At 44.7% G+C, this 14,725-nt stretch overlaps 1 protein-coding gene across 1 annotated transcript in view; it reads left to right on the top strand.

The window, feature by feature from the left end:
- Positions 1-13,872, top strand: part of LOC126088737 (uncharacterized) — a 471,473-nt gene extending 457,601 nt beyond the window's left edge. Inside the window, exons 9-10 of the mRNA XM_049906860.1 lie at positions 6,466-6,722; positions 12,945-13,872. Coding sequence (XP_049762817.1) covers positions 6,466-6,722; positions 12,945-13,337 — 650 coding nt within the window. The 3' untranslated portion in view covers positions 13,338-13,872. The remainder of the gene's footprint in view (positions 1-6,465; positions 6,723-12,944) is intronic.
- Positions 13,873-14,725: the final 853 nt, after the last annotated feature.

Genomic DNA, 14,725 nt, shown 5'->3' on the forward strand with positions numbered 1-14,725 from the left:
AAACATATTGTCGTACGTAGACCACTCTCCAACACACTCTTACGTATGAAAGTTTTTTTTGGGTGTCGTCAGTTTCATTTGTCCAATGAGACAAAATTAATTAGTCGCAGCTCTTACGCTCTTGAATCGAAACCTGCTGCTAACTGAGTGACCAAGCATGGTGACGCAGTGGTGCGACAGTGGACTCGCATGCGGGAGGTCGGGGGTCGGTGGTTCATATGCATATCCAGGGATAATTCTTTTGAACACTACACGACAGATTTCATTCCCTTGGCTTTCCCAAATCGGGCCCTTGCTCCGTCCTTGACGACCTTGTCGCCGACCAAATGTTAAAACCCGTATTTCTCTTCCTCACTCAAAAATACCGTAGACCCAACCTCCTGAAGGGAAACAGTCTCCAGTTTCCTCCCTACTTTGTTCGTATAAAGTCTGTGGAACATATCCTTAGATCTTTGTGACTGACGGAAAGTTTTGTTATTTCTTACGGTCTAATTTTCTGCGTTGACAGAGTGTTCTTTAAATCGATTGACTGTCTTCTGGACCACAGCAAATGTTTTAAAACCGTTGAATTCGAATTTAGGCTGTTACGCTTTCAGCCAGAAGCAGTTGCAGACTTCAGCTGTAGTGGTTAGTTAATGACGAGTGTTAGAAATTTAAAGCTTGATCACAAAAATTGTAATAGCGAAGATGATTCACTTGACGGCAGGAACTTTATATCGAAATAACAGAAGAATCACCAAAATTAATCAACTGTATATGATTTCTGTCTTTCGTGAGTTCAGTATTGTGTATAGGCCCCACATGCTGCACCCTGACAGACGAAACATCGTGGCAGGGAATCTTTCTAATATCATTTGTACAAAAAACAAAATTAATAATAAAAATAATTGTTATTTTTAATTTAAGCAGAATTTGACCGCAAATTTGGAGGAAAACAGATACGTTTCCAATGAAATAAGATCTCTAGTATGTAATCTTTGAATATCTATATATCATAAAATTTTGAGTGTTTTCAGACTTCACTTAATATTGTACTCAATGGGGCTGAAACAATTATTGATATTCACCAAAAGCGGTAAGCAAGGTTCCACAATGGTTCTGGGCTACCATGGTATGACAGAGTTCTGAGATGTAACCAGACCCCAGTCAACACGCATCTGTCATACTTGAAGTTTCACAAGGTCGTAATGCTTCACCAGTGAAAACCCACGTACTCTTTCTTCATTGGTCGTAATGGCGGACACTGTACGACGCTCATATTTTACAGGACATTGGATTACAGAACATACAGTTCGACATATAATATGGATAAACTTTAAAAAGAAAGGAATAACCCTTATAAACACTGCTAACACACATTTGCATATCGTAAAAATGGAGGAAACCTAAACTGTAGCAAAAGTTACAAGAATGAAGGCAATGTCAAAAGTGAAAGTATGCGCAAAAATATATTTTGCACTGCAAACGTTTAATAAAATAAATTTATTTCAGTTTAACCTTTTGAAATGAATGAAAGTATGATTCAAAGTATCCGGGATTTAAGTTACGTGGCGCAAGTAACGACAATGAGATATCGTAAAAGTAGCTCGAGTAATGTGTGTGTGTGTGTGTGTGTGTGTGTGTGTGTGTGTGTGTGTGTGTGTGTGTTAGCAGTGTTTATAAGAGTTATTCCTTTCTTTTCAAGTTTATCCATATTTTATGTCGAACTGTATGTTCTGTAATCCAGTGCCCTGTAAAATATGTACGTCGTACAGTGTCCGCCATTACGACCAATGAAGAAAGAGTACGTGGGTTTTCACTGGTGAAGCATTACGACCTCTTGAAACTTCAAGTATGGCAGATGCGTGTTGACTGGGGTCTGGTTACGTCGCATCATACCATGGTAGCCCAGAACCATTGTGGAACCTTGCTTACCGGTTTGTGTGTGTGTTTTTGTGTGTTTATTACACGAGTGTTTTTGGAAAAAATTACGAGTTCTAACAGTCCTAATGTCCGATGAAGAAACGCTTAGCTGTGGGAAATTGCGTCTCGTCATCCCACGTTGGCGCTCCTCATATCATATTAGTGTAATCCCTGTTAAGAATTGCCGTTATAATTGTCCCGTTAAATGGTTCCCGGGTTCGATTCCCGGCGGGGTCAGGGATTTTCTCTGCCTCGTGATGGCTGAGTGTTGTGTGCTGTCCTTAGGTTAGTTAGGTTTAAGTAGTTCTAAGTTCTAGGGGACTGATGACCATCGATGTTAAGTCCCATAGTGCTCAGAGCCATTTGAACCATTTTGTCCCGTTAAAAATGGTTACTTATATACAGCTGCAGTTGAAGGTCCGTTACTTAGCCTCCTCGTTGCTTGGAGTATGCTGGCGATGTAGACCGAACATGCTTGACCGAGAAGAATGTGAAGTGTTTACCAATGTCACTACAATTATTAAACGTACCTAACTAGTCTTCGAACTTTGTAGGTTTTATACCTATTTCTAAGATCAACACTTCAGTACATTTATATTTCACAGCCCACACTGCACACCAGAAACGGTCCGCCCAGCTAGGGTTGCCACTCCTAGTTATGAGGGCGTCAGGCAGCGTTCTGATAAGGTGGTTTGTACAACAGTGTGATGTTAGCCGCAACCTTCATTTATTTATTTATTTATTGAGAAATTAGATTGATTGGAAATGAATATATTTTAATATATCTTAGTTAAAATTCACAAAAAGAAGGCTGGCGCGTAGATAATTTCGTTCGTCTTATAGTAAGAACCAGAGGCAAGCACCCTTAGGCGCTCATCTATACACACATATTTTCCATACTTATTTTATAGAGAACGATGAGAAGCCGTCCACACACACACACACACACACACACACACACACACACACACACACACACACACACACCGGTCAGACAACTGTTGTACACAAGGCAGTGCTGGCCGTGATGGCCGAGCGGTTCTAGGCGCTTCAGTGCGAAACCGCGCGGCTGGTGGTGGTGGTGGTGGTTAGTGTTTAACGTCCCGTCGACAACGAGTTCATTAGAGACGGAGCGAAAGCTCGGGTTAGGGAAGGATTGGGAAGGAAATCGGCCGTGCCCTTTCAAAGGAACCATCCCGGCATTTGCCTGAAACGATTTAGGGAAATCACGGAAAACTTAAATCAGGATGGCCGGAGACGGGATTGAACCGTCGTCCTCCCGAATGCGAGTCCAGTGTGCTAACCACTGCGCCACCTCGTTCGGTTCCGCGCGGCTGCTGCGGTCGCAGGTTCGAATCCTGCCTCGGGCATGGATGTGTCTAATGTCCTTAGGTTAGTTAGGTTTAAGTAGTTCTAAGTTCTAGGGGACTGATGACCTCAGATGTTAAGTCCTATAGTACTCAGAGCCATTTGAACCATTTTGCACAAGGCAGCCAGCTTTTTTCACTCTACACGTCCGTTCCGCATACCAGCGGGCGAACTTAACCGTCTACAGACTGTGTGTGTCTGAGAAAATAATCTGATTTGTCTCAGTGTCCAGGGCCTTCGAAGTCTTTCTCCGGGATTTGCAGTTTTAAGTGGTGGCAGGCCTATCAGCAAACACGTTACTTCACAGTTGTCATATCCTAATTTTCAAGTTTACTTTGTGAGATGGTAGTCCACAACCGGAAACACCTTAATATGTTTTTATTTTAACTTCACAGTCTGCGATAAGCGTTGAAAACAGTCCGCGTTATACACCGAAAACACGGCCTAAAGCTGCTGCTGGTACAAACACATTCCGTCGCCCACGCATGACAATAGCCAGAGTCTGCCCTTTCTCCAGACTCCTTGGTTACCGTCTCACAGCAGCGACCTCTCGATACATTTCAAAGATCGTCTCTCTTGCAGAAATTAAATACATTACAGTGTTTTAAACTTGAAACCGAAATTACAATTTTATACACAGAAAATATTTTAAGAACGAGTTAATAAATGTATAAGCACACATCGCAAAAAGAATTGTAATTCCTCCGATGGCAGTAACAGAGCTTATATAGAAAAAACATAAAACCTGCACTCTTGAAATTGTTTTTGAGTTGAAAAGAAAATAAAAAAGGAAAGAAAACGAAGAAAATGATATGGGACCTTTTTCTGGTCGAAAGTGCAAGGTGGCACTCACCTTTTTTCGAAGAACTTCGTGTTTGACTGTGGTACCGAGAACTACTTTTAACCTCACCATGGCAATGATTATCCGTTGATGTTCGCGTCTGACAAGTGAAACACGTGACTGATTCGAGCTCTGCGCGACCTGGGCCTGTTTCATCTGAATATTAATTACAGCAGTCGCAGACAATAACTGCGTTTGCTGATTTTCGGAGAATGCTTGCAGAAACTTCGTCTCATGTCTGCTACCATTACCCTGTTCAGTTACGGCATACGAAGTTCCTTAAGAAAAAGCTGTGTCTCGAGCTTAAAACCTTACTGGTTTCGATGTTTCTGTTCAGATTTCCCTCAGTACGTAGTAGTCGAGATCACACAGCTACATTCGATGAAGGCTGAAGTGTGCCTGCCGGCCGGGGTGGCCGAGCGGTTCTAGGCGCTACAGTCTGGAACCGCGCGACCGCTACGGTCGCAGGTTCGAATCCTGCCTCAGGCATGGATGTGTGTGGTGTCCTTAGGTTAGTTAGGTTTAAGTAGTTCTAAGTTCTAGGGGGCTGATGACCTTAGAAGTTAAGTCCCATAGTGTTCAGAGCCATTTTTTTGAAGTGTGCCTTGTCCGAAAAAGTTCGTTTGCTACTTAATAAGCCACCGTAGGCGTTGACGGGCCCATTACAATTGTTGGTACTATACAGTGTAAGCCGACGCAATGGCGTGCTTGACGCAAGTGGATTCGAGAGAAGGCAGCGTGAAACAGTTGACACATACAGGCTAGCATCCGTTTCTCTGCTCCAGTGTTGCCTGTTACATTCATGTGGAGAAAGTAATTACCACAGTATTTTCATGTGGCGCTTTGCCACCGTACGGCCTCTTTGGTCCACTAATTCTAAAGACACCTTATTGTCGTCGCAACATGCCCAGTAAATATATGAATACCGTATGCAGGGTCTATCCCAATTAACAGCGAAAACTGACACACGTGGAAATTAACGGTAACACGAGCAGAACCGTTGCAGTAAACATGGATTTGCAAGTTAGCCTCTGAGTTCAGCATGAAATATCGTCTGTTATTCCAAATGTATTTGAAATTAACTTCAGATTTAGGTCCCTTCTGCACAAGTATGACTGCTGGTCCATAGTGGGGAATATGGTATATGCATAATGGGGAACCGGCGCAGTTGGTTGATGAAGTAAGACATCTTACGCGCCAGTACGTTGCAAGATTAGATTGAGCAGGGCGTGTACCTTGGCCTCCATGATGACCTAACGTCTATCCCCTAGCTTATTCTGAAGTGTACAGCGCTCCCATTGTACAGTCCTGTTTAGACTGACGAGATTATCCGGGGTGTTTGGAACAACTCGTAACTCACTGCAGAGATCACGTCCAAATGCTAGAACGACACATGGAATGTACAGTAAACAGTAGCATGTAACTTGCCGAAGTAGTGCTGTATTTCTTGTTAAGATAGGCCGTGGTCGAGATTTAAACCCAATGAGTTGGGGGCTTAAACGAAAAATTTACGTTTCAGTTACATTTGTACTAACTAGAACAATATTTAGTAATGAAGTTAATGGCGGTTCGCAACCACACTTTCGCTACTGTCAGTTATTTCGTAAACTGTACATTTTCGCACTCATTTTTCTAGAACTATATTCCTTCTACTCTCGTATATTTTTACTCGCGTCGGTTTTCGCTATTAATTATGTCATACCAAGAGTGTAAAATACACAAATGGGTATATAAAAATAAACATACTCCGTACTGTCCGAAATGTCACAGTATTGCACTCGCATTACCCGGCGGTAGAAGCAGCCTCGACTGCTAAAATGATGATAGTAAAAGTTTGTCTCTCCCTGAGTGGGAATCACAAATTGCGAGAATAGGGAATACGGACAACATGACATAGAACTTTGGACTGGTCGGGGAGGTGTGCTGCAGGATTAGCCGACGAGATTATGGCGGCCGCTCGTGTTAAACGGAAAATCCGCGTTCGACTTCCATTCCGGCACAAAATTCCATGCATCATTAGTAAAATCCACAGCTGACGTCTATACATATAAGCAACATGCGAATCCATTTCTTAATATATACACAACAGCTGTTATCGTCAAAACATAGTCTGTTCCTTCAGACATACGTACATATCTGAAGGATACTTTAATGTAGCCTAATATACAGACACTCTATAGACAAAGGAATTCTGTAAATCATTGGTCTATGTAATGCAGTGTAGTAGTATGACTTTCGTTTTGCCCTTGGTATGGGTCAAAATAAAGACTGGGCGAGACGCGTCTAATGCGACTAGTTATCGCGCCGACGCAGGCATTTCCTGGGACTGAGGGCAGCGCTTGTTTATGTGTCAGCGTTCGAGGACGCACGCGGCCACGCCATCGAGCGGCTGGAGTACCTGGAGGCGCTGTCTGTGGGCGCCGGGCTGCCGCCCGCCGCGGCCAGGTCGGCGCTGCTGCTGCCGCCCCCGCAGCCCGCCTCGGCGGCGCCGCCCCTCGTCTTCGCAGCCCCGCCGCCGACGGTGCTGCCGCCGCACGCCGCCGCCTGCAACGGCTACGCTCCCCGATTCAACGGCGCCCGACCCGCCCGCCCGTCGTTTGGGAGGGGGAAGGTAAGTTGATACAAGTACTGAGTGAAGCGAACCTGCTACCAGTTTAATTTTGATAAGTTCTAGCGGCCTTATTGTTTTTGCATCAGATATAAAAAGGTAAATCCAGGATGGAATAATGACAACATTATGAAAAGGACAGATTGTAACTCACTGTACAGCGGAGATGCAGCGTCGCAGACAGGCACAACAAAAAGACGGTCCAACAAGTAAGCTTTCAGCCAGAAAGGCCTTCATCCTAATTAGACAAAACACACACACTAGCACGCGAGCGAACACAGTCTCTGGCAGCCAGAGAGAGTCTCGTTATGTTTGCGCGCGCGCGCGCGCGCGCGCGCGCGCGCGTGTGTGTGTGTGTGTGTGTGTGTGTGTGTGTGTGTGTTTTGTCTAATTAGGATGCTGAAAGCTTACTTGTTGGACCGTCTTTTTGTTGTGCCTGTCTGCGACTCTGCATCTCCGCCGTATGGTGAGTTACAATCTATCCTTTTCATAATATGTCTTTAAATATGAAAAAGTCATATTAGTAAATATGAACGTGGATCTATACAAGATATTTTACAACTCATATTTCAGGGTTCTGTGAGGTAGAGATGGGACTTCTTAAGTAAAGTTTTGATGATGAGGGACCCATGTTCGAAAATGTACCGTTTGGATATATTGGGCTAGTGTGTAAATTCGTTGCGTTTTTGCGTAAGATACACCCACTGTTTACAAGTCTGCCAGTGCTGGCGTAGCTTTACGATTCTGCGACTGTAGAAATCACGTGATTTTGAGGCGAAGAACTCGTCGAACCATGTTGGGAGCGCATTTTCGTCCGGAATGCAAGCTCCTTGAAGGCTGTTTGATAGAGAACGGAAAAGGTGAAACTGTGAAAACGCAAGATCAGGTGAATAAGGTGGGTGTGGAATGAGTTCCCAACCAACTCTTGTATCGTGTCTTTTGTCGCTACAGCAGAACGCGGGCGGGCCTTGTCGCAGAGCAGCATCACTTCCACAGTCTTGCTGGTCGCTGCTCTTGGATTGCAGCTGCAAGGCATCTCATTTGTCGAAAATGAATGTCGGCAATGACGGTTACACCTTGGGAAAGTAATTCGTGGTACACCACACCTTTGGTGTTCTTCAGATGCATAACCTTATCTTTTATGGATGCGCGCAGGTATTTGCACGAGGATTTGCTACTATGTTTGGATTCAACCATTCCTTTTTGGTAGCATTAAAGGCACCATTTCTCATTTTCGGTAACGATGTAAGACAGGAATGATCGGTGTTGTTCACGAGCCAAGTGATGACGGGCAAGCAGAATGCACATGTGGCCACCCACACATTTTTGTGATTTTGGCTTAGAGCATGCGGTACCCACAATCCAATTTTTGAACCTTTCTCATTGCGTGCAAATATCGCACGATGTGGAATGTAAGGCCTTAAGATTTGCTTGTTCTAGAGTATACTAACGTTAAACGATCTTCATCAAATCCCGAAGGTCCTCCTTAATGCGGAGAGTCACCAAACAAACCTCCTTAAAAGGAGAAAACTATTTTGTTGCCGTGGTCTGTGCAGTGACATTACACCCTTACATGGCTCAAATGTTTCTGGCTGTCTCCTCTGCTGTCACCCCTCTATTGAACTCAAAAGGAAGAATATGTGCCTTTGGCACTACATTTTCTAGCGTCTTCAGCGCCGCTCACGATTTCCAAATGACAAGATGACAATGTGTAAACTCACATAGCAACAGTTAGCTACAAATAAAGAATCACAATCGATAACTAAGCCCATAGCAACGGGAATACCAACATGTAAAACAAAAACTATACGAACTTATGGACCAACTCAACAAAGTAAGTTTCAAGATCGGATCTCTTTCAAATGTCCAGCTCTACGGCATGCTCTGAGAGGTGAGCGCTGCCCTCTGACCGACAGAACGTTCTGCACGCTTGTCAGACCGTCATTAAGCAGTAAGGACGATCAAGACGGTGCACGACGACGGAATACGCGTTTGAAGGAAACACAAAGACGTTGATATTTTACACAAAGACTTTAACGTTTCACGGCGAAACTGGTCATAATGGTCGAGCTGCAACGCAAGTATCGAGAACATTTCCTGGAACCCACGAATCCATCACACACCATTTTCGTCCGACTGCAACAAAGGATGCGAGAACCTGTTAAGTTCGGAACTAGGAGGGTTGACTGGGGTACTTCTAAGACGCGCCGCGCTCTCGACTCCGAAGAGAAGGTCCTTCGTCTCGTAGAAGTAAACCCGACGAGGAGTACTCGAAACATTGCTCATGCCATGGGCGTGCCCCACAGGTGCGTCTGTCGTGTTCTGCATGACCAGCAATATCACCCTTACGACTGACAGAACGTGCGTGCATTGATTCCGGCAGATTTTCCGCTACATTTCAGTTTCTGTACGTGACTTCTATATCACTATGTCAACATGCCCGAATTTCCACGCCTCGTTCTTGTTACAGATGAAGCTGACTTCACTATTGAGGCTGTTTTCACCTTTCGAAACAGTCGCATTTGGGATAACGAAAATCGTCTTCCTACCACACATCCAAGTGGATTTGAGCAACTTTTCGGCAACTTTCTTCCCGACCGCGTAGCATGTCCCAGACACATGACATCCCTGCAGGAGGAGGAACTATTGGAGGAGGTGGAACTATTGGAAGATTTTTAACTGTCACTGTCAGCAAACGTGGTTCGAGCATGATATGCCATCCGTGCATTTTGCACCTGGCAGCTGCGCACATATCAACCAAAAATACCGTGAGAGGTGGATAGATCTAAGCTGTGCAACCCTATCGGCACCACAGTCGCCAGATTTAACTCCTCTCGACTTTTTATTGTGGGCCTACATGACGAGTCTTGTATGTGAAACTCCTTATAGTCGGAAGATGATCTCCTCATGCGAGTTTTGGCGGCAGAAGGGCACATACTCGTATCATGGTTTGTGGACCATGTGTATAAATGCATGTGCCAAAGACAGACCTTGTGCAACGAACACCAGGATCGCCAAGTGGAGCGGCTCCTGTAGAGCATACAAGTCGACACGCATTCTCTCTACTGTGTCCGTACTGTGAAGCGGGATCTGATCTTGGAACTTATTTTACATCCAAACGGTACATTTCCGGATATGAATTCCTTATCAAAACTTTATCTCCTAGGCCTCTTCTGGAACTCTTTGAACTCTGTAACAGGAAGTGTGAAATACCCTGTATAATAGAATTGTCCACTGCAAAGACGTGTTGGAGCATATATTCCATGATACGGAACTAACACCGAATTACTGTAGTTTTAGGACATTTGTCATTGCTGACACACTGTTGACGCCGTAATCGAAAATTATCTAGAAAATTCAGATACGAATTGCGGGTGGTATTGTTGAAGCACAGTATAATGGGCAATTAGGTAAAAACGAGACAGATGGGAAAAATGGAGTACATTACTTATTAGTTCAGAAGTAATCCCCATAACTGTTAGTACATTTGCCCCACTGTGATACAAGATGGGCAATGCCTTCGTAGAAAAATTGCTTGCGGTCCAGGCGTGCACCTTTCGCCCGAAGCAAATAGACGGCCACACCTCTCAAGGATACACTGTCACTTTTGACGTTAACCATCAAACGCTAAAAACACCTATTCAAACCAAACGACGACACAAACTATTCTGGATATATGTTTACGGGCCACAAACTCCAAAGACTTGGGAATCATATTGGGAGAGATCAGGACTGTATGAAGGGTGTGTAAGGGCGGTCCAGCGAAACTTCTGCAGTGACTCGAAACAACCTTGGCAGCACGTGATGACAAGGGACAGTAGGGGCCCACATGTTACCAATGTTGTTTTGAGTACGTTGCAGAAATTTCAATGGGGAGGACCTTAAATATCCTCTATACAGTCCAGATCTCTCCCCGTACGATTGCCATTATTTCTAGAGCCCTGAAGAAAGACATTCATGATTGTCAATTTGCTTCGTGCGAAGAGGTACACTTGGGTGCAATCATGGTTCCGTAGGTAGCCGCTATATTAAACACGGCCAGATAGCCCGCCACTCCCGTGATTCGGAGAGCCGCGCCGGCCCCGGATGGAATCCACCCGGCGCATTAACAACGAGCGTAAGTGTGCCGGCCAGCCTGGATGTGGCGTTTAGGCGGTGTCCACATTCGAATGGGATATGGGTTGGTACCCACGTCTCAGATACACGATTCTCAGACATTTCGAAAACGATCTCACACTTTTACATAGTTCGGACATCCCGCCACCCTCTGCCAGTAACTTTGCCAAATCCTGATTAACATGCCAGCCCCGTGAAGAGACGGGATAAAGTTGGGGGGGAAAAAGATGCATATAACCTTGACACATTCCCCTTCGTAACTGCGGGGTCAGTCTCTCTGAGTGCTACGCAGAGGGTGTAGTTTCGATTCCAAATAATGCCAAGAATGTTTCTGCGGTTGGAAGACGAGCAGAATCCACTCAGCGTCGTATGGCGAACAGTGCAGTTGCTTTGTAAGTGTTATACTACTTTTTCTCGACCACTTGATCACTACCATTCTGATCCCCTTGCGTTATTTTGAGGACATTTGGTTGTTGACCTCAACTTTTCGACAAATGTGTTGAATTTCCTACCAATCCGCGACAGGCACTGTGTCGTACATGGAGTTTGTTGCCCGGCGTTATTATGCAGTAAATATATATCCAGAATACTCTTTGTCGCCGTTTGGTTTCAGTGGGTGTTCTTAGAGGGATAACGTCAGAATTGTTAGTGTATCCTTAACGGTAAAACGTCGATGAGGTGTGGATTTCACTGTTTGCTAAAGTATTTGCCGTGACTATTCGGTATGAATAGTGATAATGACGCGAATCTGCGTCTTCATTCCATTGATTGACGCTCGGTCTCGGCGTGTGAGGTGTAATACTGAAGTTACTTTCCATGTAACAGCTAAATTAAAACATTTGTCTATGTCAGGTGCCTTTATTGTCCCGGTCAACGAATCAGCGAGTGATTGTGACATTAGAATTTCTTTTACTGGACATAGCCAGCTTTCTGCCTTAACCTTCATTTCAGTGCAAAAAAGTTACTGTGTGTCACTTATTGTCTTAATGAAGTGCTGAAATCGTACTTTATAAACAAAAGCAGAGTTTAATATAATGTGTTCCAGCAAAAAGAAACTGAGGGTCGATATAAATTTGTGTCACTGAATAGAGACAAACACGAGGCATGTATTATTTTTATTTTCGTTTCGTGTTTGTGTGCTATACGGTGATACAAATCATTATATTGACTCTCAGTGTGCTTTTTGCTGGAGCACCGTTGAAGCAGAATCAAATTTTCACTCTGCAACAGAGTGTGCACTGATACGAAAATTCCAGGCAGACTGTCCCAAGCACGAATGTCGGTGCGTCCTGACAGCTTTACTTCCGCCACTACCTATCCAGTTTTAATCTGCCTGGAAGTTTCATATCAGTGCACACTCCGCTGCAGAGTGAAGATTTCATTCTGGAAACGTCCCCCAGGCTGTAGCTAAGCCACGTCTCGGCAGTACCATTTCTTCCAGACCTTTCGGAGGAGAGCTATTGTGAAGTTTGGAAGGCAGGAGATGAGCTACTGGCGCATGTAAAGCTGTGAGGACCGGCGTGATTTGTGTTTGGGTAGCTCAGTCGATAGAGCACGCGGCCGCGAAATCAAAGGTCTCGGTCGTGCACACAGTTTTAATCTGACAGTATGTACCGTTTAAGTTTCTTTGTTATTGTTTATAATGTATGTTATTGTTTATAGTGTATGACTTCAGTGCCGTATGATGACAAGTGAAACACAATAGCTAATTTGTCGCGATATAAAGGCTAAGACATAAAACTGGCACCGTAAAAAAAAGAAAAAAAAACTGTAAACCACCCATCCAACGTGGACGACAGAAGGTTGCCTCATAATGTTATCAAGCTAATCGTCTCCTTGTTCCTGCACTATGTAAACTTAAGACGTAAGATGGCATGGATATTTTTCAAGTATAGTGCATCATAGCTCTTGTGAATTGTGGCACGTCGTGCAGGCTAGTAGAAATAATGAAACTGCCACCGCTCCTACGAAACAAAATAAGTTGTCTTTCCGGTTTTAATAAACTGTTATCGATATTTTCCCCAAACTATTCTTTGTTTGTGTGCACTGACGACGACAAACAGGGATTGCTCCTCGGCTAATGACAGATCTTCGATGCTTACGTTACAGGATTCACAGTACGGCGCGCCATTCGGCAGGAGGCCCAGCAGCTACCAGCAGTCGCCACTGGGCGACCTGTACGGAGAGGAGCCGGCTTGCGCGGGGCGCGGTTACGGCGGCCGCTGGAACTCCTCCTTCGGCGTCGGCGGCGCCTGGCAACCGAGGGGCGACTACGTGAGGGACGAGAAGCGGCCCAGAGCCGAACGCGAGGACAGGGAGAGGGGGCGAGACCAGGACTGGGAGAGGCTCCGGGGTCGGGACCGGGACCGGGACCGGGATAGGGATAGGGACCAGAAAAGGGACAGGGACAGGCGCAGGAGCGACTACGACGGCAGGCCCGCGAGGCGGCACGAGCGCAGCGACAGGCACCGGCAGCCCCGCGGCCCCGAGGAGGGCCGGTGACCTGCTGCCAGGCCGGACCGCGGCGTTGCGCCGCGCCCCACCACCTGCCTCCTCTCTTGTAAATAGCAGCGTGAAAGTGTCTCCAACATGTTCGTAAATTAGTTTCTCGTTTGCAACTTCACTTCGGAGGTAATTTTTTATTTTTCGCATCAACTTCACCATATGTAGAGCGACGTCACCTGAGGCTGGAGCAGAAAGAAAGTAAATCAATCGTACCTACTCACATTTCTTACGTTTTCCTTTGGGCCTGTTTCCCAATACATATATTTGCAGTTCGTTTGCTGCTTTGCGTACTCATCTAGTTTTATACTTCACCATCGGCACTTATAGACGAAACTTGTATTATTTGTCAGCTTAAGTAGTAGAGCAATAGGGAATCTCAAGAGTGCATCACAGCAGTTTTCATTTGTTGCTGGTATTAAACATTCTTTCTTTGGATTTTGGTTAAGATTCTTTTAATACATAACTGTATGTGGAACTTACAGTGGAAGAGATTTGTATGGACTGCTGAATGAATAAATGGCCTAGCTTGCAACAGTTGACTAAATCTTATTTATGCATAATAAAAATTCTATACCAGAATCAATCTACATTTTTCATTAATTGTCAATAACATGAAAATACCTCTCTCTCTCTCTCTCTCTCTCTCTCTCTCTCTGTGTGTGTGTGTGTGTGTGTGTGTGTGTGTGTGTGTGTGTGTGTGTGTGTGTGTGTGTGTTTGATAATTGTCTCCATAACCCTATTGTTAATTGCCACTCTGTAACTTCCCTTGAACATGGGACTGCGGCAAACAGCACCAAATGTGTCTTTTGGTGTTATAGGTTATGTCTGGGCACTGACAATGGGCACTATCTCCCTGGATGCCCTACCGTGTGTATCTCAACAATCAATTTGGTGTTGTGTGACACAGCGTCTTTGCTGCTGGCGTGTTTGTTGTGATTCCATTTGCAAACAATATGTAGTCACCTTAATTACTGAAATAGGGCATGGTAGCTTTTGAGATCATACTGTTCCACCTGCAATTGTTTCAACTACGGGGAAGTCTTCCCAAGCTTGAAATCTAAGTGCGGAACAATGTTGTAACTTTCTGTCAGAAACTCTGGCCTGTGAGAAGATTTACCAGTGTCAACCCATGTGTTTGGCTTTGAGTGGTGATGAAAATCCAGGAAGGCAAATTTTATACAGCTGTTATCTCAGTGTCATTTAGCTGTGAGCATACAGTCCATCTAAGAGGATCTTAGTGTTGCTGAGTAAAATGCTTTCCTTGTAAGAAAGGCATTTATGTCCTTAACCTCAAACAACGGATCATTATAGTTGCTTTCATATTACGGCAGAAAACTTACTCTACTTGCATCATGCAAGACATATGAATTTTCTGTCAGCCTTTA

The sequence above is a fragment of the Schistocerca cancellata genome, chromosome 1 (assembly GCF_023864275.1).
Source record: "Schistocerca cancellata isolate TAMUIC-IGC-003103 chromosome 1, iqSchCanc2.1, whole genome shotgun sequence".
NCBI lineage: Eukaryota > Metazoa > Arthropoda > Insecta > Orthoptera > Acrididae > Schistocerca > Schistocerca cancellata.